Here is a 26920-nt window from a genome sequence, read left to right as displayed (position 1 = left end):
ACGCAACGAATACGCCACGACACCAACTTCGGCTGGAGACGCGTAGGGTAGAATTTTAGAGCAAACCGGTTCGACTAATTTGTTGTCTTCCCACTACTGTATCGGGTCCAAAAGTAGCGGTTCCGGAAAGTGTCGGTTCCCACACCACCTCTTTTTCTGTCCTTTCTCCATCCGCGGTTCAGATCATCCAGATCTGCGGTCCTCTTTTATAGGTGGCATCTGCACCCTACATCGTAGTTTCCGCTACAAACATCAAGTGCCTTTGGGGCTGAGATCCATCCAAACCTATCTTGCTTCTGCCCGTTTACAGTTTGCATCAAAAGGAACATGTCTATTTACAAAGGAAATATGTTCAAGCAGCGTTTGGTTCGTATTTTGGATGTTCAGTTCAAGTTTTACTCTTGACATTCATAATCATATAGGAAAGTTGAAATTTGCAAAATTAAATTGAGAATTTCTGCCAGCAAGAATAATTTTAAATGAATACATACGACTTTTAATCTTTTAGGGTCAGTTTGGAGCCCCTAGAAAAGAAAAGAAAGATAAAATAATAGGTTTCTTTTATCTTGTTTGGATACCTATGGAACATAAGATAGAAAACAAAAGACAAACATGGTTTCTCTTATTTGGATGTAGAAGGAATATAGAAAATAAAAGAAAATTGAATTTTTATTCCATTCAACCAAGTTGGAAAAGTATTTGGGTAAACTCATGATACATTACTGTTTGATCATATGTAACTTATTTCTTGCCACCCAAAGGGATGATCAACTGTTACTTGAATTTTTTTTTTTTTTTTTATCCATCCTAGCTATGGATATTGTGTATCCTAAATTTAACATTTATCTATTGTAGAAAAAACTTTACTTGCGTGGAATTCGTAAGAAGCATGCACCTCTCCCTCTGTTGACATCCATGCCCACTTACAACGTTGCCGCCACTACCTCCATTTTGATCCGTACAAAAACCTACAATGAAGGCCCCACGCTCTAAAAACCAAAGCTCAAAACATTTACAAACATGCTTGTCTTTTTAGATTGATCCATCTATTCATGGCTACCGATGAAGGATTAAAATAATACTTACTGTGCTGGTCTTGTGTTAGGTAAAAGGGTTGAACTTTCCTCAGGAAGTAACGACAAAAAGGGATGACAATAATGTGTCATTGTTGTGATTGCATCTTGCCCAGATGGACAAATGGAAGGAGGCGCATTTCGTGATGTCGTTGGCAGCATGGGTTGGAGATATTCTTTGGTTTTGGGGGAAGGGATTCAGTGAAACATGCATGATGGGTGTTGCCTGATTGAGGTAGTACTCATTAGAAAAGAGTAGAAGAAACAAAAGTCAAAACAAAGAATCACTGTCTGTCCAACTCGGAGGGGGCAATGATGGTTTAGACGGTTGAGTTTGGCATAGAGAGTGTCCTAGAACCCACAGAGCTCACAGTGGAAGAAGGTTGATCGATCCAAAGAGCACATCATCGTTACTGTTGGAGCATCAGAGGTGGTTGTATTATCGAAGGTAATATCAAAGGGGAGGAACCCATCTCCTTGCACCATTGCACATTCATAGAAGATACCAGGGCTAATGTTCTAACTAGCTTTACAAGAAACTCAGGACGCCTACCTCTCCATGATTTATAAACTTCACCTACTTCCACAAGTTGCGGTTCCACCTTGGGGATGGTTAAAATTTATGGGATGGTGGAACTTCTTGGAAGTGTGAACCAAACAAACACATGTATTGTAGCTTGCAAAACAATTGCCTCTGATCTAAGAAGAATTTAGTTCCTGCATAATTGAACCATAACAAGGGGCTTATACTTATCAGCCTCGCAGGGGTGGTTGGGACCACATACGCCTTATAAGACTTACTATGTATTGTAGCTTGCAAAACGGTTGCCTCTGATCTAAGAAGAATTTAGTTCTCGCATAATTGAACCATAACAAGGGGTCTATACTTATCAGCCTCGCAGGGGTGGTTGGGACCACGTATGTCTTATAAGACTTACCATGTATTGTAGCTTGCAAAACGGTTGCCTCTGATCTAAGAAGAATTTATTTCCTACATAATTGAACCATAACAAGGGGTCTATACTTATCAACCTCGCAGGGGTGGTTGGGACCATGTACGTCTTATAAGATTTACTGATGAGCGAAAACCCTTTTTTAGACGTGATTAATGAAGAAGACAAGGATGAACGAAGACAGTAAAGGATTATTTACGGTGGTTCGGCAGTGTGCCTACGTCCACAGGAACGACGGCAGAAAAATCCACTAAATTTCAATTAGGCTTACATAATAAATATTTATATTAAAACCCTAGATGTATTTATGTATAAAATACACAAATTCCCTAGTACATAAATACCACCCAACCTATATGAGCCATATACTTCAACAATCTCCACCTTAGCGAATATCCACCCCTTAGAAAAAGAAAGCATAACCTAGGAGTCCACCTGGAACAATAGGTTGGGGCCGTCTATCATCTAGCAACTGGAGACATTTATCAAGTCCAAGCAATGTTTGAACTTATCTGTAATAACAGGTTTTGTCAACATGTCTATGGCATTCTCAGAAGTGTGAACTTTTTCAAGCAATAGTTCACCTGATGAAAATCAATTCCCTGATCCTGTGAAACCTCACATCTATGTGTTTGGTCATCGCATGATACACTTGGTTCTTTGCCAAATAAATGGCAATGTGACTGTCACAATGCAACTGAACTCTACCTTGTTGGACACCCAGCTTCTTGACCAACCCTGTACGCCACAAAACCTCCTTGACAGCCTCAACTACTACCATATACTTTGGCTCAGTAGTAGATAGTGCAACTATAGACTGTACCATGGACTTCCAACAAATAGGCCCTCCGACAAGAGTAAATACATAACCTGTGGTAGACCTCCTATCATCCAAGTCCCTTGCATAGTCTGCATCCACATATCTCACAACTGAAGGAACATTCTGTTGATTGCTAAACATGATGCCATAGTCTATATTACCTCTCAAATATCTAAAAATCCACTTGACTGCATCTCAATGCTATCGACCCGAATTTGAAAGAAACTTGCTAACCACGCTGACAGCTTGTACCAAATCTGGTTTTGTACAAACCATAGCATACATTAAACACCCAACTACACTGGCATATGGGACTTTGACATGTCATCAACTTCATCATCTGTCTTCGGGCATTGAGGGTAGACAATTTGAAATGATTCGCCAAAGGTACCCATGTTGAACTTGTTCAACACCTTCTCAACATAGCTATGTTGAGATAGCCAAAATCTCCTGTAAGTTCTGTCCCTGGGTATCTTCATCCCAAGAATCTTCTTGGCCGCATCTAAATCCTTCATGTCAAATTCTCTGTTCAACAAAGTCTTCTACTTGTTGACCTCACTCATGCTCTTTGCAGCAATCAACATATCATCCACATAAAGTAGCAGAAAAATAAAAGAATCATCATCAAGGCTTTTTACATAAACACAACAATCATACTCACATCTTTTGTAGCCAATCCGGATCATGTAAGAGTCAAATCGCTTGTACCACTACCTCAAAAACTGCTTCGGTCCATAAAGTGATTTCTTCAAATTACAAACCAAATGTTCCTGTCCAGGGTGACTAAACCCTTCTGGCTGTACCATGTAAATATATTCCTCTAAGTCATCATAAAGGTAAGTTGTCGTTACATCTATATGCTCCAACTGCATGTCTGAATGTGCAACTAACACCAACACGGCCTTGATGGAGGTGTGTCTGACTAAAGGGAGAAGACCTTATCATAGTCAACCCATTTCCTTAGTGAGTAACCCTTTGCTATTCGACGATCCTTGAATGTGTCCCCCTCTTTTTCTGATACAGCTTATACACCCATTTTCACCCTATCACTCTCTTCCCCTCGGGAAGCTCCACCAACTCCCACTCCCATGTCTGGTTTTTATGCAGAGACTCCATCTCCTCCACCATAGCACCCATCCATCTACTTTTCTCTTGGTTTTGTATTGCCTCTTAAAAAGTGGTAGGATCCCCGCTACTAGTAATAAGCGCCTAAGAAACCAAATCTTCAAAACCATAATTGGTAGGTGGCTTGATAGTGCAATTGGGTTTGTCTGTGGCTATATGGTGAGGTTGCCGATCACCTAAGCTAGAACTTTCTGCATGTTGAGAATCCTCTTCTCTACCATGGTTCTCTAGCTCCACCTGCACCACATGATCGTTTCTGCTGCCATTTTTCAGCACCTGTTTTTCTTCTTCCTGAGTACGCTACAACATGGCTTCTTCGACAAAAACCACATCTCTATTGATCACCATCTTGTTTGCCTTCGAATCCCAGAGCTTGAAGCCTTTCACCCCTTTCTGATAGCCCAAAAAGATACACTGTCTAGACTTCGCATCAAGCTTCGACCTCTCCTAACTAGAAACATGTACATAGGCTAGACAACCAAACACTCTCAAGCCAGAGTAGTCTACCTCACTGCCTGTCCACACCTCCCTTTCTACTTTCCCATCTAGTGTTGCTCTAGGTGATTTGTTAATTAAGAAATATGTCATATTCACTGCTTTTGCACAGAAGCTCTTTGCAAGTCTTGCATTCAAACTGAGACATCGAGCTTTTTCAGTTATAGTTTTGTTCATCCTTTCCGCCACTCCATTCTGTTGTGCTGTCTTGCGTACTGTAAAGTGTCTCTTAATCCTATGTTGCTCACACAACTCCTTGAACTTTGAGTCTGTGTACTCAGTACCATTGTCTAACCTGAGGCATTTAATCTTCCTCCTTGTCTGGTTTTCTACTTTAACTTTCTACAACTTGAACTTGGCAAACGTTTCTGATTTGTATTGCATCAAGTACACCCAAACCTTTCGTGAGTAGTCATCAATAAAGGTCACGAAATACATGTGTCCTCCTTGGGATGCTAGTCTTACTAGCCCCCAAACATCTGTATGAACATAGTCAAGAATTGCCTCTGTCTTGTGTGTGGCTGCCTTGAACTGCACCTTATTCTGTTTTCCAAGAACACAAAACTTGTAAAAATCAACCTTGCATATTTTGACACCCTTCAATAGATTTCTCTTATGAAGATCCATCATCCCATGCACTCCCATATGACCTAACCGCATATGCCACAAGACTGTACAATCTAACTCAGACACTACAGCTGCAACTCTACCTACAATTATGGTACCTTGCTGTGTATAGATATTTTCGGATATTTTATGTCCCTTCATTACTGTTAAGATACCTTTACTCACTTTCATTATTCCACTTGGAGACTTGTAACTATATCCATTGCAATCTAAAGTGCCCAATGAAATCAGATTCTTTCTTAAATTTGGTATATGTCTAACATCACACAACGTTCTAACCACACCATCAAACAATTTAATTTGTATAATTCTTATTCCAACAACTTTGCATGAATCATTATTACCCATCAAAACAGAACCAAAGTTTACTAATTTGTAGGTGTGAAACCAATCTTTATTTGGTGTCATGTGATAAGAGCATATCGAATCCAGAATCCAAGAATCTCTGACATGATCTGAACTGGATGAAACAAAAAACATATCCTGGTCACCACTCTCTAAGTCTTCTTCTTCCACTACATTCACGGACTTTGATGGACCCTCTTTGTTCTTTGCATTACTTTTCTTTTTCTCTAGACAATCCCGTTTTATGTGCCCCTTTTTCCTGCACTTAAAACACATGATGTCCTTCCTCTTCCTGGATTTAGACCGAAATTTTTTGTTACTCGATCCAATCCGGGACTTGTTTCTTCCACGTTCCTGGTTAACCTTTACCATAAATCTTTCACCTTGTGAAGTCTCATCACTGGCTTTATTCCTCTGATGGAAACCTAATAGAGCATTTGTGATATCCTTCAATTCGAGAGTTTTTTTTCCCCACATCAGAGGCGTAACCAAATTTCGTACATAGGAGAATTCAGTAGGGAATTCAACAACATCACTTATCTTTATCTTCAAATTTTACATCAACCCGCTTCAAATCACTAATGAGCTAATTAAAAACGTTGATATACTGGCTCAGATCCATATAGTTATGTTTAAGATAGAGTTTGTTCGTCAACGACTTGGACATATACAAATTTTCCATATAGAGTTTATTCATCATCAGCCAGACAAAGCGTAATAGTCGTCATAGCCTTCACTTCCATTTCTTTCTAACCTATGTTATCCATTTATGCGGGTTGTTTTCCTTGCAACACCTTTAATAGCTATACTAACATGTTTTTCATTCTCGTATGTCATAATCCGAAATTTCCAATTGCAGAAAAAACCCGAATGAAATCTGAATTTCGAGTTCGGCGTGAGAATCTCTCGACGTTGCACCTGACCTCGACGGATGCGCCTCACGGTTACCAGTGCGCCAGACGCGTCAGGCCCTCGTCAGGTGCCCCCTCGCGAGATACGTATTCCGGATTTCCAAAAGAGGAAATCATTCCTTCCCCCCCGTTTCCGAAATCCAGAGGAGGAGATTTCCCTCTTCCTCCTGCTGATGCGTCCCCCAATTTCCGAATTTCAGAAGAGGAGATTTCCCTCTTCGAATGTTTTTTTTTTCTCGTCGTCCTGCGTGACGTTCTCTCTTCGGCGATTTCTCATAGCGGCCCCGCGACACGAGATTTCAGTCGTCCCCGTCGTCCCCGGCAGCGGTAAGGTTGAGGAAACTCCTCGGCATTTGGTAGTTTTTTTTTCGAATGACGGGCTTTCCTCTTTCTGCGATTTCTCTCAGCGACGATTTCGCTGTCGTCGGCAGAGAAAGGGTCGTCAGCGACGCTGCAATCTCCTGTTTCCAAAAACAGAGACTCTTCCCGGCGCGTCGTCGCCGAATTGGAAGTCTCCCTGCGTCGTCGCGGAACTCCAGTTCTTCAAATCGCTCTGATACCAGTTGATGAGCGAAAACCCTTTCTTAGACGTGATTAACGAAGAAGACAATGATGAACGAAGACGGCAAAGGATTATTTACGGTGGTTTGGCAGTGTGCCTACGTACAGACGTGATTAACGAAGAAGACAATGATGCACGAAGACGGCAAAGGATTATTTACGGTGGTTCGGCAGTGCGCCTACGTACCGAAGCGATGGCCGGAAAATCCACTAAATTTCAATTAGGGTTACATAATAAGTATTTATATTAAAACCCTTATATATAAATATCCCCAACCGGCATATACTTCAACACTTAAGAGCTGCCAAACGGTTGCCTCTGATCTAAGAAGAATTTAGTTCCTGCTTATCGGCATCGCAGGGGTGGTTGGGACCATGTACGCATTATAAGACTTCCCGTGTGTAAACGCGTCCGAAGTGGGTTTGGTGGCTACCACCGCATGGGTATTCTTCCAGTGGACCACCAATCTTGGCTGCTTGACCAAGATCCTTAACGTGTTAAAACCAAATTTTCTACGTAGTTCGACCAGTTGAATCCCAACAGTCGAAAGCCTTAAAGAATGAAGTCGTCTTCACTATAAATAACCAGGTCTGGGCTGCGAAGTTCATAGTCGAGATCTCGAACAAGAACTCAAGAGCAGTTTCCTCCGAGGCTTTTCTCTGCTTAGAAAAACAGAAATGGCTCTTGAGATAGTGAACAGCACCGTCTTGAAACCATATCCTTCATCCATCCATCGATCCCCACACAAATGTTACAATTCCTCTTACGATCTTCGACCGCGCAGCCTTTGATCTCCATGTTAGTATTCTCTATGCTTTCCACCCAGCCATGCCATCCAATGTAGCTATGATGCAAGGTCTCGCCCAAGTTCTGAATATCTACCCTCACCTAGCTGGACAGTTCACGGTCGATGAGCGAGGCCGGCCCTTGCATACTTCTCAATGGCGCTGGAGTTCCCATAGTCGAGACCAGAATCGGGACAACATTAGCTGAGAGCCTGAGAGTCTCCCCTTCGAGCCATCGCACGAGCTAACAAACTTGCACCCTCCCATTGAAGGAGTAGAGGAGCTGCTCCAAATCCAGCTGAATCCTTACACTTGCTAGGTTGGTGCGCATCATCGGGTCGCAGATGGCTAATCCATGAGTTATTTCTTACTTGCGTGGGCGAGGTCAGTTTGAGGCCTAGACGTCGAGATTCTTCCCTATCACAACCGAGCTGCGGTTTCCATTCCCATAAGGGATTTTCCCTTAAATACCTATTTAAAATATAAGATTTTCAAAAATACCGACGTCATTAAAATATTTCTAAAACTACCCAACTTTGACCGGTCAAATGTCTATGTGTGCAGTCAAAAGCGACACGTAAGCTTTGACTGATTATGTATCGCCACATCATCAGTGCACTAAACATAGATCGACACGTTATCTGCCATGTTATTATTTTACCATGTCATCTACCACATAAGCTGCCACGTCATTAAACAAAAAATTAAATAATCCTCACCATATTCCACCGCATTGTTTTTCAAAATAAGTTATTTTAAATGCCTTATGTGTCCCCTCTCATCTTTCTCCTCTCCTCTCCTCTCGCCCCTTCTCCTCTCGCCCTCTCGTCGCCGCTCGGCCTCGGCCTCTTCTCCTCTCTTCTCGCCCCCTCTCCTCTCGCCCTCTCGCTGCCGCTTGGCTTCGGCCTCCTCTCCTCTCCTCTCCTCTCGCTATCGTCGCTTGGCCTCGACCTCCTCTCCTCTCCTCTTGCTCTCTCACAGTCATTCGGCCTCGACCTCTCTCCTCTCGCTGTCGTTGCTCAGCCTCGGCCTCCTCTCCTCTTCCCTCTCGCAATGCCTACTACCACCGCTCGACCTCAGACCTCGCCCTCGACGCCCCCCTCTTAATTAAAAAATTAAAAAATATTTTAAATCAATAATAAAATATGTTAAATTAGTAAGAGTAAGAATTTTTAATTAATTATATATTTATTTTATTTTTAATTATTTTAAATATAAGGTAATAATAAATTTGAAAAAAACGTATTGATAAATTTGATTTTTACACTAGAAACTAAAATTTTCAAAATTTTTTATTACAATAATTTTTAAATAATAATCAAAAGGTGTTAAAATGGTAAGAGTAAATTTTTTTATAATTTATTATTTTAAATATAAGGTAATAAAAAGTGAACCGGTACATTTATTTTTTAAACTCAAGTAAATTTTTCATATTTTTTCAGTTAATAAATATTTTTAATTGATAATAAAAGGTGTTGTAAGATTTTTAATTAACTAATATATATTTTTAATAATTTATTATTTTGTAAATAATGTGATAAAAATTATACAAATAAATTGTATTTTTAAACTCTAAAATAATTTTTAGGCTTCAAGACATAAAAATTATTACTTTTCCCAAGGATAAATGTCCAATATTGTAGATATTAGGTAATAAAAAATGTATCTGAGTTTTTTATTTTTAAAAAAAAATTATTCAATTTTTTCATTTAATGCCATGGCAGCTTATGTGGCAGATGATGTGGTAAAATAATGACGTGTCGATCTATGTTTACTACACTGATGACATGGCAACACATAAGCAGTCAAAGCTTATGTGTCACTTTTGACTGCACACATAGCATTTGACCGGTCAAAGTTGGATAATTTTAGAAATATTTTGATGACGTTGGTATTTTTGAAAATATTTTATTCTAAATAGGTATTTAGGGGAAATTCCCTTCCCATAAACCTCCCCATGTGCGAATTTAACCACACGGCCATTGAGTCTAAGGAACACAAGGCTCCCCCTGTTTCCGCCTCCATCGTCAACCTTGTCATTCACTACTCCGCCGAGTTCGTAGCTCAGCTCAAGAAACAAGTTTGTCAAGGTGGGTGGGTCACGTTACAACACCTTCGAGTGTCTCCACACACATATATGGAAGAAGATGACCCTTGCTCGAGGACTCGGAGACGATGAGATGAGCCAAGTGAGGGTCGCAGTCAATGGCCGCGCCAGGATGAAACCGGCGGTGCCCTTGGAGTATTTTGGCAACCTTGTGTTATGGGCATATCCAAAACTGAGAGTGAAGGAGCTGGTGAGCGAGAACCACGCCGTCGTTACCAAGGCGATCCACGACGCGGTGATTCGGGTAGATAACACTTATTTCCAGTCGTTTATCGACTCGGGAGTTGTCGAAGGGGGAAGGGCTGGTGGAGTCTGCGGCGGCGATGGGAAATATGCTATGCCCAAACTTGGAAGTTGATAGTTGGTTGAGATTCGAGTTCCATGAACTAGATTTTGGTGGCGATGCTCCTTGTGCTTTCCTTCCATTGGAGCTACCTGTGGAAGAGCTGCTGTTGTTTGTACCTTCGTACAAAGAGAAGGGTTCCATCGATGTTTTCATAGCTGTTTCTGAGAATCATGTCGCCTCTTTCAAACGAGTCGCTCATTCATTAGATTAAGCTGCATTTTCATATATACCTGATCAATTATCCCATTCCCAATGGTTTTATGTATTTTGCACTTTCAGATAATTTCATTCCTTGTATTAAGAATTTGTGGTTGAAGGAATGATAAATCTAAACAATTTTTTATTTTTATTTTTACTTTTATGGCATCGAGTAGCATTTGATGTGGATAGCACTACAAAGAAGAACACTAGCTACTTGCTGCATCGCATCACCATAGATGACAGATCTAAACGAAATATTTCTTTGGATTCAATATTATTTATGTATTGCCCGTATACATCCAAAACTTTATCTGTCCTCTTACTATTAAGTTGTGGAGCTTAATCAACGTTTTACGTTGATCTACCTTCGTGGTAAGGTTGGCAGGGAGCCCACGATAAATTGATTGTTGTTTCATTAAGGGCATCTTGGAGATTTCACTCTTGTATTACGGTTACCCTAATTTTCTCTTTATATTTGAGGGGTGGCGCTATTAGGGTTTGATTATCACCATAGAGAAGGATCTTGTTGTAGCTTGAGAAAGGTTAGAAAAAAACACCTGTAAATTGTATGCGATTTCTCTTGTTAATTATTTTATCTTTATAGTAGATTATTGCAGCGGTAGAAGACGGGACGTAATCTCACCCTGAGGCGAATATGTATAAATCTTGTATTTATTTCGTTTTTTTTTTCTTCTTCCGTGATTATTATTATTGCTCTTGTTAGTTTAAAATTAGGGCATCTAATTTATAACACTTACTTCTATGAATACTTTTACTTTAGTATGTCTCTGTTTGATGGGTATTTTTTAAGCCAATCAATGTTGACTACTGATCTTTCACCATTGTAGAATGAAGGAAATGGTGAGCTTTTGTCCAAACGGAAATCAATCAAATAATCACCATAAGCCAATCTTATCATTAACGATTTCATGTCATGAAGTCTACAATTTCCATGTGCATCTACACAAGAGAAATCATTTTCCTATTTTCCCCCTCTGATTTCTCCTTTTAACCAGCAAAATAGAAAAGAAACCTCATTTTATTTGTTTCATTTCTCCTTCTCCTTCTTCTACTTTCTTTGTTACCCTAATGTCCTAATGTCCTAATGTTTCTCATTCAATTATAAGGTTTTATTTGGTTCAAGATAACGTATTGAGGCAAGCAAAGAAAATGAATGGAAAATGAAAGGAGAGGAAAGGGAATACATGAGGAAGTAACTGTCTTTTGCGTTAGTGGGGTTAGTGCACTTTAAAAGTGAAAGTGAAATTACTTTTTTGTGTTAATGTGAACAATAGAGAGTATAGTGAAAAATAATTTTTATGTTAGGGTATATTGAAACGTACAATGGAAAGTACATAATAAATTTATTAATAAAATATTCTAATATATTTATCTTTTATAAGATATTTTTATTTAACTTTTCTATTAATAATTTAAGATAGATTTTCACTTGTTTGAATTATTAAATAATTAAAAAATAATTAATTAATTAATTTAATTAAATATAAACAAATAAAATATTTAAACAAAATTTACTTTTAGAATATCCAAATTCTTAAACAAAAATTTAATTTTTAATATCGAAATTCTCAATCTTAAAATATTGATTAAATGTAATATTAAAAATCATAAATTTATGTAAATAAAAAAGAGGGTATTTTCTTATACAAAAATTAGTTTTATAGATTTAATTTTATGATATAGTTTTATTTAACGAAACTAAAATATATTTTGACTTTTTAATTAACAAATAAAATTAAAATAAATTAAGATTATTAATTTATATAAATAAAATCATTAAAGGAATCCTTAATTTTAAAATATCCAAATGTTAATCAAAATTTTACTTTAAAATATCTAAATTCTCACTTTTAAAATAATCATTAAATATAATATTAAAAATACAGAATTTATTTAAATACAAAAGGGTTTTTTATCATATAAAATTACTTGAATAGATTTAACTTTTATTTTAGATATTTTTATTTGACAAAACTAAAATAAATTTCAATTTATGTTAAATTAATATAAAATTTTAAAATTATGTTTTAAAATTAATGAAAAATTTTTAAAAATAATTTCATCTAGTTTTAAATTAATAAATATATTTAAAAAATAAATTAATTATTATTTAAATATATAAAAATAAAAGGATCAAACAAATACTTACTTTTATAATATCCAAATACTTAATTAAATTTTTAACTTTGTAATATCTAAATTCTCATTCTTAAATTAGAAATAAAATATAATATTAAAATCATGAATTTATGTGAATAAAAAAAGGTATTTTATTATATAAAATTACTGTTATAGATTTAATTTTTTATAAGATAATTTTATTTAACTATTTTGTTAATAAAATAAGATAAATTTCAACTTGTTTAAATTAATAAATAATTAAAAAATTAAATTAAGAGTTTTTAAAATTAATTAAATGTATAAAATAAAATACTTAATCAAATGTTTAAATTTTTTATATCTGAACAGTAGAGTGAGGTAGAATCAGTAGAACAAGCCTGAGGGGGCAAGTGAGAGAGCAAGTGAAAGTGAATTCACTAGCCTTAAAGGAGTGATTTTACTTTTTACCTAGGTAATTCACTTTTACTCACCACTTAATAGTAAACACTAACAGGTACTTTTTGTAGCAAAAGTACTTTTCACTTTTATTTTCATAGTGCACTATTTATGAAAAAGTTCATTGGCAAAATTATCATATCAGTCTCGTGGTTAAAATGACAAAAACAAAGCTTTTTAACTCCGTTATCAATTGATTCTTCTATTAACCCTGCGGTATTAACTCCCATTAGAAAAAATAATAAAAGGACAAAAATATTCTTGAGCACTTCTATCCATCATCATGCAATCACGACTAAGGGTGGCATTGAGCCGAGCCGAGTTTGATTTAAATATTTTTAAACTCGAGTTAGAGCCGAGCTTAGTCTCGAGCCTAAACTTGTAATCGAGCTCAAGCCCAATAATTTTTGTCAAGTTTGAGTTTGAGTTCGAGTTCGAGTTCGAGCTTGAGCCGAGTTCGAGTTCGAGCTCAAGCCGAGTTCGAGTTCGAGCTCAAGCCGAGTTCGAGCTCCAACCTACATTTAAAACTCTGCATAAAATACAAGTCAAATAAATTGTATATAAAATTATATATACATTTTACATAAAATTGGACATAACCTCTGTATATTAACTTTGCATAGAATTATCTATAAACTATGCATAAAATTATTTATGAAAACTGCATAATTATGTATAAACTTTATTCAATAATCAAACACAAAAACATTCCTTTCAAAAGAAGCGCCAGTTTTGTCTATTTGTACTCAATCAGATCGTTCTGATTCAAGGACTAGAAAATTAGATCATGGAGACAGATAAAAAGTTTAAGAAAAATGGTTTTGGATGACTTAATCGTGTGCCCATTTTTTTTTTTTAGAGCATGGATTCATTCTACAGCAATTCTAGAATGCTACCAATATGTTTTTTTTTCTAAAAAACACGAGTGGAGTTAGCACGGGAGTTCAAGAAAGAGTTTTTTTTTTTTTTCACTTGCTTATGAAGTTGCACGAGCGAAAGTCGTACGTGTGAAATCGCACCTTGTCTTCAAGCATAAGGGAGAAAAATTATTTCTCCCCTAACTTAGGTCTCTGGTTTTCTGCCGAGATGATGTAGAGGGAAGGGGGTCTAGCAGACGAGGACCTATTGTCGGGGCTGACGTCTGTGACCAAGGCGACAACAAAAGCAGCGAAAAAGGCAAATAAGAGGAAAAAATTGAATCGAGCAACAGTGAAGGCGGTTAACGAACAACTATCGATAGCGACGGAGGCGGCCACAACAACAAACTAGAGGGGCTCAACGGTGACGAGGGGAGAAAAAATTTCCCCCACCCCGTTCTTGCGGGCTTTCAAACCGAACCGTGGTTCTATCAAACTCAGTCAAGATCCAGATAAATCGAATCGAACCAAGCCGAGCTCAAACCGCTCACGAACTAGCTCAATTCGATGCCACCGTCAGGTGAGTCTAGAAGAAGAACTCTAATACCACTTTATTAGTTTAGGTTGCGATTGAAAACTCTGCATCCTCAGCTGATCCGGGAGAAATGGCAGGCTAAATCTCAACCATCAGTTTATGGACACGTACTATATTCTGTGTATTAAATTGATGGATTAAGCTGTGGGTCTTGCTGCAGCAGAAAGCGTTCTCTACTCCCACAAACTGGGCTCATGGCAATCTACGAAGACCCGCCTTGTATCAAACATCATTTTCAATACTGAACGTTGAGGAAGAAGCAATTATATGAGAGGAAAAAAGGGCTTGGGTCCAACAAGCAAATGCAAAACAAGACAAATGTCGGATGGAAATTAGAAGGGCATTGCACAGGTGGACAAACAGAATTTCTCCGGAAAACTTCTGTTTGGATAGGGAACATATTCTTTAGCACAGGTTAAAAATTTATGTATATTGCACAAGTGCTGAAAAGAAGAAATAAGGGCTTCTCGCTCCCATTAAAAGTGACAACCAGATTCCTCGCTCTCAGGTAATTCTTGCTAAGAACCAACTGAACATGATAGCCATTAAAATAAACAGCAAAAAATCCTACCCTCTTTAAAGGCCAATCCTTCGTGCTGGCCATAAATAGTAGATCAACATGGGCAAGCTGAAGTTGAAAATCTTCCAAACCCACGTTCGAGACTAGGGAATTTACAAACTCTCAATACCTCCACATGGGTAACAGCTTGAATAGACGCATCTGAAAGAATAGCAAATTACCTTCAGACAAGATGTGACAAAATCTCGCTAATCATTCAACAGTCCAGTTGCTTTGGCAGCGCTAGTAATATGGCCTGCGAGGTGGATATGCCCCACCACTTGGAGGATAGCCTGCATTGCCTGGAGGATAAGCTGGATTGCCTGAAGGATATGCTGCATTGCCCGGTAGATATGCCGAGCCATTAGGAGGGTAACCACCACCACCACTTGTTGCAAAAGCATAGCCTGCCTGGAAGAAAAAACAAGCGTAGAAAAATTATTAGAGGAGAAACTTGGATCTTGCATTAGTATTATATACAAGCGTTTGTCTTAACCAACAATGGCTAAGCCACAATCATCTCATTTTCCTCTACACAAATCATGCAAATATGGACAGATAATTGGAGAAGTTTAACACATAATTGTAATGAGACAGAACTCAATTGCCGATGCTAGTTGTGGTTCCTCATTTCCATTGCAAGTTTCTATTTGCTTGTCAGTGTTCTTTTAATGGCTTTCTTTTTTTCTTTTTCTTTTTTGCCTCCTAGCCTCCTTTCAATGCTCTTAACTGTTACAGCCATTTGATATCTTTTGTCACCAATCTTACCAAACCTGGACCAGACCTGCCAAGTTGGACTGGAACCAGTCCTGGGTCAACAAATTATAAGACCCAGAAATGGGTAAAATCCTAGTTGACTACACAGTAGATTTTCCAATGAACTAGTTGACCGAGCCCAATAAACCAGGTCACTTGCCACATGGGGGAGGGGTGGAGCCCCAGATCTGTCTTTTCTTTTTTTTGGGAAATGACTTTCTTCTATTTTAAAAAAAAATGGCATCATACAACACCATCTTAAAAAAAGAATATGGCATCATATCCAGGTATAATAATTTGATTTATGGACAGCATCATTTTGGTAAAGTTGGTAATGCCAGAGGAATCATTACCCAGGTTTAATAGGACCCAATCACCATGCGGCTCAGGTTTAATAACCTCTTGTCACATCTATTAAAACCACTAAAAAAAAATAGGATTGAAGCATGCCCAAATCTCTGCATGCATTTCCAGATTCTTCAGATGGACAAATACTACAACCAGCTTTTCATCAAATGAAGTACCATGATCTGGTCACAGGTGTGTTGTGCTAACAAATCTTAAACCCATGTAATCCAATTTGAATTCATTCAAACAGTTAATTGTTTTGCACCAATTTTCTCATATATCCATGAAAGTTCCACCGAATGCAAGTGGAATTCAGTCAATTTTCATGAATATGAAAGACCATAAAGCCACATAATCTACCATCAGAATAACATAAACTAAGATTTCAATACCAATGATATGTTAACAACCTCCTCTTCTTAATAGTGCTATGAAGTCTCTATGCTTGTCCTAAAAAAAGTTGCCCTGGACTTCTTCAAAAGCCACTTTTTTTTTTACCTAAATGTTCAAAAGCCATATTGATAGTAATCAAAAATCTCTGCATTATTTCAGTTAGCAAACAGCCACTCCTAAGCTGTCATACATTTATAGATTAATTCCTTTTAAGAGTTGTTCAGCTTAAGAAGCTGATTCATTTCAGAATAGAAATCAATGCAAGAAAGATGGAAATATTAGTTAAATTTATAAGCTGAAACTTACTTGATATTCCATAAGTATTTGGGAATGGCCGATACACGGACATTTTACCAAGGATCAAAAAATGAAAATAACATAAAGACATAGAGAACTCAAACATGAATGTTAATAACACAAAGAGAGAGAGAGACAAAGAGAGGAGGGAGAAAAACAAAGACAGAGACAGAGACAGAACCTCATAACCAGGATAGCTTGAATACTCAGAACCATAGGAAGCTTGGGCTACTGATCCTGCTGTAACAGAACAAAATGTTAGTCAGAATCATAAAATACTGTGATGGGCAATGAAACATACGTATACATAACAAGCTTCTTTTTTGCCCTAGGTGAGGTCAACATATCATGTTTGACACAACCAAGAAGCCTAAACAAAAGAACATATTGGGCAAAAAAAGCAAATAAACTACTAACACAAAAGAAAACTAAGACAGGGAATACAATTATCTGACAGCTGTAAGGTGCTGAGGATAGAACAGCTCCATCTCCAAAGATAGTTTTTTAAACACAAATAACATGAGAACACTGCCCAACAAGATGCAAATTTCTTTTGAAAGCATTCAGTAAAACAAGGGGCTTCCAAATCAGTGTTTTTTTCATGGAAAATTCACTTCCTCGTTCCTTATCTAACCTAGGAATCCTCTAGTATCTTATTCTCCCAAAAATCAATAACTATTTAAATGAAAGGGAACCAAGATTTGATGTCCGTCCATGTGATAGTAAGATAGCATGAAGTAAAATGAGAAAGAAGAGACTATACACGCCAAAAAGATCCCAACATGAAAGGTAAAATTCGAAACAAAATGCAGAAGAGTCCATAGGCACCCCCCCCCCCCCCCACCCCCCCACCCCCTAAAAATAAATAAATAAATAAAAAGAAAAATGGAAACGACATGAACACTGGCAACAGAATCTTCAGTGTTGGCCCCAAAAGCCGAGATTATAGTGCCAACACAAAAGAGTCTGTTGCAAGTGTTCATTTTTCCCAGCAACTTTTTACTTTCCATGACTTCTATATATGGAATGACAAAAAGTTGATACTGCTCCAAAATGAGCTAACATACAAGCAAATTTCAATTTGCCAGCTTTTTTTCCTTGTTACATCCATAATACCCTTTTCCCACAAGTCTATTATAGTTAAGCTCAATGTATCCAATCCCATTTACTGGAACTAGACCAGTTAACCAAAGTTCTTACACAGACCAACACCATTGCATCAAACAATGGCACATACTGCATTGAACTCCAGAGTATCTCAATCCTAACAACACTCATATCTATTTATGGAAATGTAAATGAGGTAACGGCAAATGTAAAAAGTTGTTGCATCAAGTTTGAGAGAGAGAGAGAGACCTCCAGCATAACCAGCACCAGTACTTCCATGGTACCCACCAGCACTAAATCACAAGGGGAAACATCACAAGTCAGCTAAGCAATTAAACATTCACATGAAGAAAAGATTATCAAATTGCAGAATAGATTGACAAAAATTAAGATCTCAGCAGTCGGATTAGGCAAACCTTCTCTGCCCATAACCATAAGAATCGTGCTGGCTTTGTTTGGGTGCAGGTCCAAGGTATCCAGCATGAGGTTCCTAATATGCATCACCCTCATTAGCCAAGTGAGTTATACTAGACAAAAGAAGAGGGACAGTGCACCAGAAGAGAAAATACCATATCAGAATACTGACGCTTAGACCCTGAGGTTGCACCATAACCACGACCAGGGTAGCCAGGAGCAGGTGCACCATATCCTGATGCATATGGATCCTTATATGGAGAAGGACGAGAAGGGTAGCCTTTTGGCTTTCCGAACCGGGAGTTTCTTCGGTTATCAAAGTCATTGCTTGGCCTATCATGCATGCTTCCTACAAGTTCATATAAATGCCAAAATTATTTCCAAGGTCCAGAACAGGGACAGAGGAAGATCAGGTCCATGATAAGAATGGGGCACTGAAATGAGCATTTTATATAACAGATTGCAACTCTACCCTTGGCTTATTCATCATTAAATGAAAAACAAATAAGAGGACTCTTATAAATACCCCGTGCTTTCTTTGATGGTCTTGAATTATAATCAGGAGCACCACCTCTCCCACCACGCTTCCCACCTTTGAATTGTGGTTCTCTTCTTTGGCGATCCTGAATATGTACACCTCCTTGACCACCACTCCTACCATGGGGCCTCAAGGGTTGACCACTTCGACCACTTCTAAAATTGCTGACTCCCTTACCTTTTGCCTCGGAACCCTTAGATTTGGTATGGCTTCTTGCCTTCATGGAACGGCCAGCTTCTTCTGAGCGATCCCCTTCCTTCCTGACCTTGAAGCCCCCCCGAGCACCTTGTTTTGCAAGGCGACCCTTGTTCTGAGGCTTGGCAAGGTTTGCTTTTACCTGAAAAAAAAAAAAATACAGCAATGTTTCTAAGAAAATTCAACCAAAATAAACTAAAGTTAGAGACCTGAATGTGACTACCTTATTCTCTCCCTCCCCTATCTGTGCATTATTTATCCCCTCAACACATGCTACAGAACTTTCACGTGACATGAATGTGACAAATCCAAAATCTTTGCGCCTAGCTGTAGTGAAATTCCGAGATAGCTGGATTTTCTCTATCTCACCATATTGTTTGCAATGCTCCTTTACTTTTTCTTCGTCCCAAGACCCAGGCACAGACTCTATATACACAGTTTTCACCTGAAACGAGACAACAAAATATTCTCATTATCAATTCCCAGTTTATCTCTGTCATAAAAGAGTTGTTAACGAACCCAACATGGAAAAATTTAATAGAAAAGAGAAAACAAGAGAGAAACAAACTCTTAACCTGTGATAAAGCTTCCTCACTTGGGTGCATCGATGACTGAGCAAAAGAAACCCTGGCACTCCTATCACAGCCGAAAACAGCATCAGGCTTTCTCAGTCGCTGGAATGCTGCCATAGCATCTGAGTGTGTGCTGAATTCTAGGAGAGCAAACCCCTTGCTCTTTCCCTCATTCTTGGGATCCTCAGGTAAATATATCTCCTCAATTTGTTCAACTCCATAGCCCTTCAAGGTCTCAAGAACCTTCATCAAAAACGAGTTACTGTCAGTACCAGACTTTTTTTCAGTAAATAACATCAGAGCATGGCTAATGACAGAAATGTTTGAAGCATATCAGAACCAATACTATATTAAACAAAGAAATATTAAGAAACTTTACATGATCCTTTGTCCATGTCTTGCAAATATTCCCCATATATAGGGTGTCATTGTCCTGACTAGCTGAGATGCCCACACGCTTTCCTTTCACCTGATAAAAAAAGATTATTCAGATTCTTAAGTTAGAATCAGGCCCGAAAAAGAGATATCAAATTGCAAAGGCTAAAAAATGTAGATGCTTCACCTCTGCTCCATCTTTCAGCTCCAAGAGAGCTTTCTTGGCTTGCTCAACAGTTGCATAACGGATAAATGCAAATCCCTTACTTTTCTGTGTTGTTGGATGTTTTACAATTCGAGCTGCCTGAATTTCTCCAAATTCACCAAAAACTTTTATCAAATCCTCTTCAACTGCTTCTTTATCCAACCCACCAACAAAAATTTCAAATTCTTTCTGTTTCTTCCGATCTGATAGAGGAGCATGCATATAAACAGAAGGATCTTCATCTTCCTCCTCATTCTCTTCATCCTCCTCTTCGTCATCACTCCCACTCTCATCTCTGTCTCTCACCTTGTCACCACCTTCAGTTCGGCCAACACCATCAACCTCACCTCCTTCGTTGGCTTGATCTTCCTTTAATGTCTCTTTAGCATCAATCTCCTTATCGGCATCTGAAGCAACCAACAAGTATTAAACAACTGCCTACCCAGAAATATCAAACAGGAATCTGTGTGTGCAGTCCTTTACACCAGCAGAAATTATTACTGAACCAACAGCAGTATTACTCAGCCAGACTAAGCTATTGAAAATGTACAATAAGAACTGAATTCAATGACCAAATCATAAGCCCCTTGCCATTACAATGTATTGAGAAGAAATAGCAAACATCAAGACCAATGGACACTAAAATGGGCCTTCATTGTGTAGAAAAATTCCTCGAAAGAAGGCCTAGCCTGAGCCTCTTCCAAAGTATAGTCAAAATTTGGTGCCACCAAAAGCCAAATTGATTGCTGAAAATATAAGACACTTCAAAAGCTTCCAGGATAATTATTCAGACTTAAGTGCTTTCCATCTTACCCAAGAGATCAAAACTTTTTTTGTAACACAACGTCTCTCTTACAATTGATATATAACGTCAAAATTATATTAAAGAAGTTCAGGTTCAAATTCAATTTCTTCCATATTATGGCTACTTGCAGACATACTTAATGCATCAAAATCTAAAACTGAATCCTAATAATTAGATTCTCTTTCTAAGACTAACATTAATTGTGTTTCTTCACATCACAAAGACACTCACGCACACGTACATATATATCAAACAATCCACAAAAATATAAAGATATCATCATACATCCTTGAATTCTAAAGAAGTGCAGATTTTGTGACTTTCCCATTCCAACTACCAATGTGGATATTTCATGCAAGTTTAAAGAATTGTATAAATAATTTATACAAACTTGATTAAAGAATTAAACAGAAATCTATGAAAAATACAAACATTGTAATCAACTTCATCACAGAATAAAGCTTCAGATAACGCAACATACTCATCACCATCATCATTAGAGAACTGCCCAATGTTAAAATTATTAAATAAAAAGAAATGGCAGACTTCAGGGGAAGCCATCACTTATCAAGGGTGTTTTTGATAAAAAGCATGAGCGGACGAGCAAAGATAAAAATACCATGTCAAACTAACCATATTAGGTCGATCAAACCATCCCAAACGTAGGACATATGGCAAGAAGCATAGTCTAAAGGAGGTATAGGCAAGGTGGATACTGATCCTAGTGGCTTTTTGCATGTCTCATGTGGGAAAGTATTTAGGTCCAAAGTTGTTCTACAACCAATTAAAATCAGTAAAAACAGGCTCAAAAACCATCACTGAACTCCAAATATTGTTTTTTGTTTTTTGACAATCAAAAAACCTGATGCTTTCTTAAAGAAAAGTTCATATTAAAGAAGCATTTAGCTTAATTTTATTGGATCAAAACTTTTACCGTTTTTGAAAGCAAAAACTTTGAACCTTTTTTGAAATAAAAAACTTTTACACTTCTGATAGCTCTTCAGGGTCATTGCAGTTCGCCATGAATGTAGAACATATACAATAACTTATGAAAACAACTAACAGATACAGATATGTGAAAGCAACACTAAATTCACTGGCATTCAATGATGTCAAAGTGTTGCTAAAGTAGACGGGATATTTTTAATCTCTACAGAAGTCAATTCAGATGGCAAGGGACGAAAAGAAGTCACTCTAATTCCAAATAAATCAACTATTTTTTTTCTCTTTTTCTTTAAACAGCCAGAAAAACCAGTAACTAAAGTCGCTAAAAATATAACCAGTAATATAAAGAAGAATTCAAGTATTTGCAGAAAAAGAAAAAAAATCGACAACAAAATTGGAGCTTTTATCAAGTTCGTACCTTCGTCCTGTTCCATAGGAGCAGACTCACTCTCGCGCCCATCCATAATTTCTTCAGGGTCTTCAAAATCACCATCATTTTCCACTTCAACAGGTTCTGCACTAGGACCCTCCGCCCCAACTGCAGCTTCCCCCAGTGCTTCAAAACTCCCAACATCTTTCCCCTCCCTAACAGGTGCTTCAGTGATATCATCGACACAATCTTTCATTTTTTCTGGCTCTCTAGAAATATTCTCATCGTTCTCCCCATCCAGGGGTTCCAGAAGTGCCTCCGCCTTGCCTTCTGCAATCTCTTCTGGCTCAGTAGGAACACCGTTCTCCTTCTCCTCGTTCACACTTTCCGTCGTGCGACTATCCACCAATTGCATAAGGGTTATCTCTTTAACCTCAACTGTTTCCACAGACTCCATCTTCACCTCAACTCTATCCTCCGATTTCATTTCATTTATCTCCGCATTCACATTGGCAGCCTCTTCTGCGTTTGCATCCTCCGTCATAGTAACAATCGTCACTTTCTTCACATTTGCAGCCTGTTCCGCGTAGGCATCTTCTATCTCCTTCCTCTCGATTAAAACCTCCTCTTCTACAACAGTTTTTTCCTCTACAACAGTGGGTAAACTTACGGGCTCCGAAACGGTATTATCTTGAAGGGAGACCACGGGAACCTCCGCCTCAGAAACGCTTTTCTCCTCTACAGCCTCCGCTTGAGCTTGAGCTTGAGCTTGAGCTTTTGTTCTGGGCGAAGGGTTCTTACCTTTCGGCGTAGTTTTCTTTCCGGTGCCTTTCCTCCCTCGAGGCGGCATCTCTCTTCACGGCCTGGACGAGCTTAGGGTTTTCAGGGAAAACGAGGGCAAAGATGACGAGGGGAGAATTTGTAGCAGCAGCGAATTTGCTCGCTGATGAAAGAACTGAGAACAGGGGTTTCGTCTCTGGAATGTGATCTGATGATGGAGAAATCAGGGATAGCTAGGGAGAAATCGAATTGATCCCAACCGAAGATCGCACGAGCAATCGTTGTGTAGCGGTTGCGGCTGAGCGCGTACACGTATCGAATTTTTGTGTAAATTTCTACAAACTATACTTCGAGGACGCCTCAACGATGTATGCAACAACATCATGGAACAGAACCCGATCCGGTCCGGTTCGTACCGACAGCTTAGAAAGGAAATCGGTGCTTTATAATTCAGACATAATTCCACCATAAGGTTTGCTAAAACAATGACCCTGGTATAATTATTTAATAATTTTTCTATTTTAAAGTATTTTAAAACTAATTCTCAATTATAACCTTTCATTTTTGTCTTATTCAAGATATATATTCATTTAGATCTCATATCTTAGAAAATATGCTTGCATAAGGTGTGTTTGGAAAGTGCAAATGAAAGGTTTTTGTTTGACCGAATTAGCCTTGTATTTGTGTCATTTTAGGAGATATAACCTTTTTTAACCCTTAAGGAGTAAAAATAGATAAGAAAATGAGTTTCTTATGCTTCAATAAAGATAAATGAAAAATTAATAAAAAAAAAAATGCACAAACAAGAAATGTATTTTGACTAGAAAACTGATCAAAGAGAAGCTAACGGGGGGGGTTAATCCAAAATTAATCAGACATGAATTACTCCAACATTACTCAGTTCATTCGATTAGGCTATTAGTCCAAAATGATCTCCTATTCATTTAAATTGTATCAGGTAATATGTTCAGGCAAAAATGGTGGAATTAGGTTTCATACCTATTTTACAAATCATCCCCATGAATCGCATGCGGCACGCGTTTCTCCCTCACCCCGAAGGAAAAAAATTCCCACATTTCGCTTCCTCTCCCGATTTTTTTTCTCCCGCTCGGCCTTCCTCCCCCGATATTTTCCCCTCTCGGCGTACCGTCGGAGCGCTGCCTCTGTCGTCATTGCCTGTTGGCCCACCATAGTCTCCCGCCATTATCGGCGTTGTGAGGAAGATGACGCATCGGCAATGGGGGCGCCGTGAGAAAGACGAAGCTAGTTTAATTTTTTCTAAGTTAGAAAAAATTAAACTAGCGTCATAAAAATAATAATCCATATTTTTTATTTATTCATTATATTCATTTTATAATTACTGTATTAAATTAGTGATTTAATAGTCATAATTAAAATATTGTCAAAATAAATATTTGATAATTTTTTTTGGGTTTAATTATCCCATTGCTATAATTAATTAAACCAATGGTTTTAAAATTTGAGATAATATATTATTAATTAATAATACGTAAAATATATATTATGTTATTGTTAAAATAATATATTTATTTTTTTATTACTGTATTAAATTAGTGATTTTTAATGTTAAAATATATCTTATGTTATTAAAAAAATAAATTATTTCTTTATTATATTCGATGTTGTTATTTTTTACTTTTTTATAATAATTTATTCTAATCACACGTAATTATTAAATTAATTTATAATAAACTGTAATCATTAAGTAATATAATATAGTCTTAATTAGTTTATTAATATATTTTAATACTACACATTAAATCACTTATAAGTGTAGTAACCATGCTTATTTTGGTTAATTATCTGTTTAGGTATATGTTCTATTTAAGTATATTACAAAAAATTACTCATTCTCTTGTTTATATCATATTTTTCATTTTGGGGCACTAACACTAGAATTTGTTTTCCGGTGCACTTGAACTCGTCTATACTAACACCCAAGAATGAGTTCAAGTTGAATCAATTCATTTAAGATGAATTGAAATCTTAAGTTAATAACCATTTTGGTTTGGCATTGCAAATTTTTCCCAACATAAATAGTTATTATTGTTGCATACGTTTGTGATAGAGAGAAACTACAATCAAACTATAAAAAAAGCATACATAAGAAACTAAAAATCGAAGAGTATTCACAACTCTAAATCAGTTTAAGTCTACAATTCAATAGGAAAAATTAAAAAGAAAAAGGTAAAATATTTTCTAAATAGAATTTTTTTTATGTTTATTGGAAATTGATGATTAGGGAAGGAGATACAGAGTTGAAAATCTATTGATTACCTAATCACACAACTTTTGAAATTTTAGTGTGACTATTTCTATAAATTTAATGAAAAAAAAAACAAATTAATGTCTTCCACATTCCTAGTTCACATGATATTGAATAAATATCGTGTTTTGTCCTTAAACACTAATTTATTCATTTACATTTCTTCGTTTTCATCTTTGAGGCCTAGGATGAGGAGTTTGTTTTTAGTTTTATGCTAAGGTTCAAAGAGGATAAAAACTGGTTTTAGAGAGGATAAGGATTTTGGCTTATGTATACATTCCTCTATTTTGTTTTATAAAAACCATTTTTTGGTAATAATGGTTCATCATATGAGACATTTAATTCATCAAGTGTGTCAAATTCCTAATACAAGAAGGAAATAAAGTAGTGGAGTTGTTATCCTCTTCGACCATTCTCTCTTTCAGAGAATAAAACAAAAGCTTAAGAGAAAGAAATTGTAGGTGATTGTTTAGAAAATGAATGGAAAAACATAAAATTAAAAGAATACAAGGCTCACACATTTACCATGTCAATTTTACCCATTTACTCAATTTTCCATTACCATTCATTAAACAAAATAAAATTGGAATAAAATTCTCATCCAATTAGGCATTCAAGTTACTTTATAAATTACCCATTTATATAAAAGAGTAATTCCGTAAGAGTAAAAGGCAAATGAAAAAGAGTTATTTCATACTAGATTAATCGATCACCCAATTATATATAAGAGTAATTCCTTAAGTTTTTAATTTGAGTGAATGTATTTTAAGATAAACATGATTTAAAGTAACTTATAATAAAAATCCTTTTTTAGAACATTGTTCTTAGGCTTCTATAAACATGATAATATTTTTTTTAATATTTTATGATTTTAAAAAAATTTAACTTATTTTTTATTATTCCATTTACCTAGGGGTGGCATCGAGCCGAGCCAAACTCGAACCTACATATATTCGAGTTTGACTTGATTTGAATACTTCGAACTCGAACTTGACCATACCTTCGATCCTAAAATTAGAATCATGCTTGAGCCCAAGAATTTTAATTGAGTTTGAGTTTGAGCTAGAGTCGGGTTCGAGCTCCAACCTACTTTTTAAATTTTTCATAAAATATATATCAAATAAATTATACATAAAATTATGCATAAATTCTACAAAAAATTGTGCATGACCTCTAGTATAAAATTATACATAATATCTATTTAAAACTATTCATACACTGCATAAAATTGTTCATACACACTCATAAAATTATGCATAAACTTTGTTAAATAATCAAACATAAAAATTTAAATGAAATATCAATATCAAACTATGAGGAGTGGACAACGGTTGACAAAAAGCTCACCGGTAGGTTATGGTCGAAAACATATACCAAGCTTGGCTAGACTCGATGCCACCCCGAGCTTTGATAAGTTGATTAAAAAATAGTTTGTGTAATGGGATGACGATGATGGGTATTTATTAAAATAATAAAAGAGTGAAATTAAACTTAGTATATTAGTGATATAAAAATCATAATTTGCCACTCACCGATTGAACTTAGGTTACTTGATTTTGACCATTTCTTTACTAAATATGACATCAATAAGTGAT

General features: G+C 36.9%; 1 protein-coding gene and 1 pseudogene across 2 annotated transcripts; one reads left to right on the top strand and one right to left on the bottom strand.

The window, feature by feature from the left end:
* The first annotated feature begins 7588 nt into the window (after positions 1–7588).
* On the top strand, positions 7589–10360 carry LOC137947778 (tryptamine hydroxycinnamoyltransferase 1-like; annotated as a pseudogene).
* Positions 10361–14823: 4463 nt separating this feature from the next.
* On the bottom strand, positions 14824–23260 carry LOC137948090 (heterogeneous nuclear ribonucleoprotein Q-like). 2 transcript variants are annotated; one of them, XM_068794034.1, is made up of 11 exons: positions 22307–23260; positions 20121–20545; positions 19938–20027; positions 19562–19801; positions 19210–19431; positions 18780–19128; positions 18409–18602; positions 18256–18329; positions 18089–18132; positions 16914–16972; positions 14824–15349 (listed from the first exon to the last, which is right to left on the bottom strand). In XM_068794034.1, exons 1-11 carry the CDS (start codon positions 23106–23108, stop codon positions 15182–15184), a joined length of 2667 nt encoding a protein of 888 aa, XP_068650135.1. In that variant the 5' UTR covers positions 23109–23260; the 3' UTR covers positions 14824–15181. The 2 variants fall into 2 exon arrangements, with proteins under 2 accessions (XP_068650135.1, XP_068650136.1); XM_068794035.1 differs by having other exon boundaries at positions 16914–16969.
* Between the last annotated feature and the right edge of the window lie 3660 nt (positions 23261–26920).

The sequence above is a fragment of the Aristolochia californica genome, unplaced genomic scaffold (genome assembly GCF_029961685.1).
Source record: "Aristolochia californica isolate CCGP_79_NKW_82.1479 unplaced genomic scaffold, dmAriCali1.0.hap1 SCAF_13, whole genome shotgun sequence".
Lineage (NCBI taxonomy): Eukaryota > Viridiplantae > Streptophyta > Magnoliopsida > Piperales > Aristolochiaceae > Aristolochia > Aristolochia californica.
The sequence above is the reverse complement of the archived record's forward strand: the minus strand, read 5'-3'. Positions and strand labels throughout refer to the sequence as shown.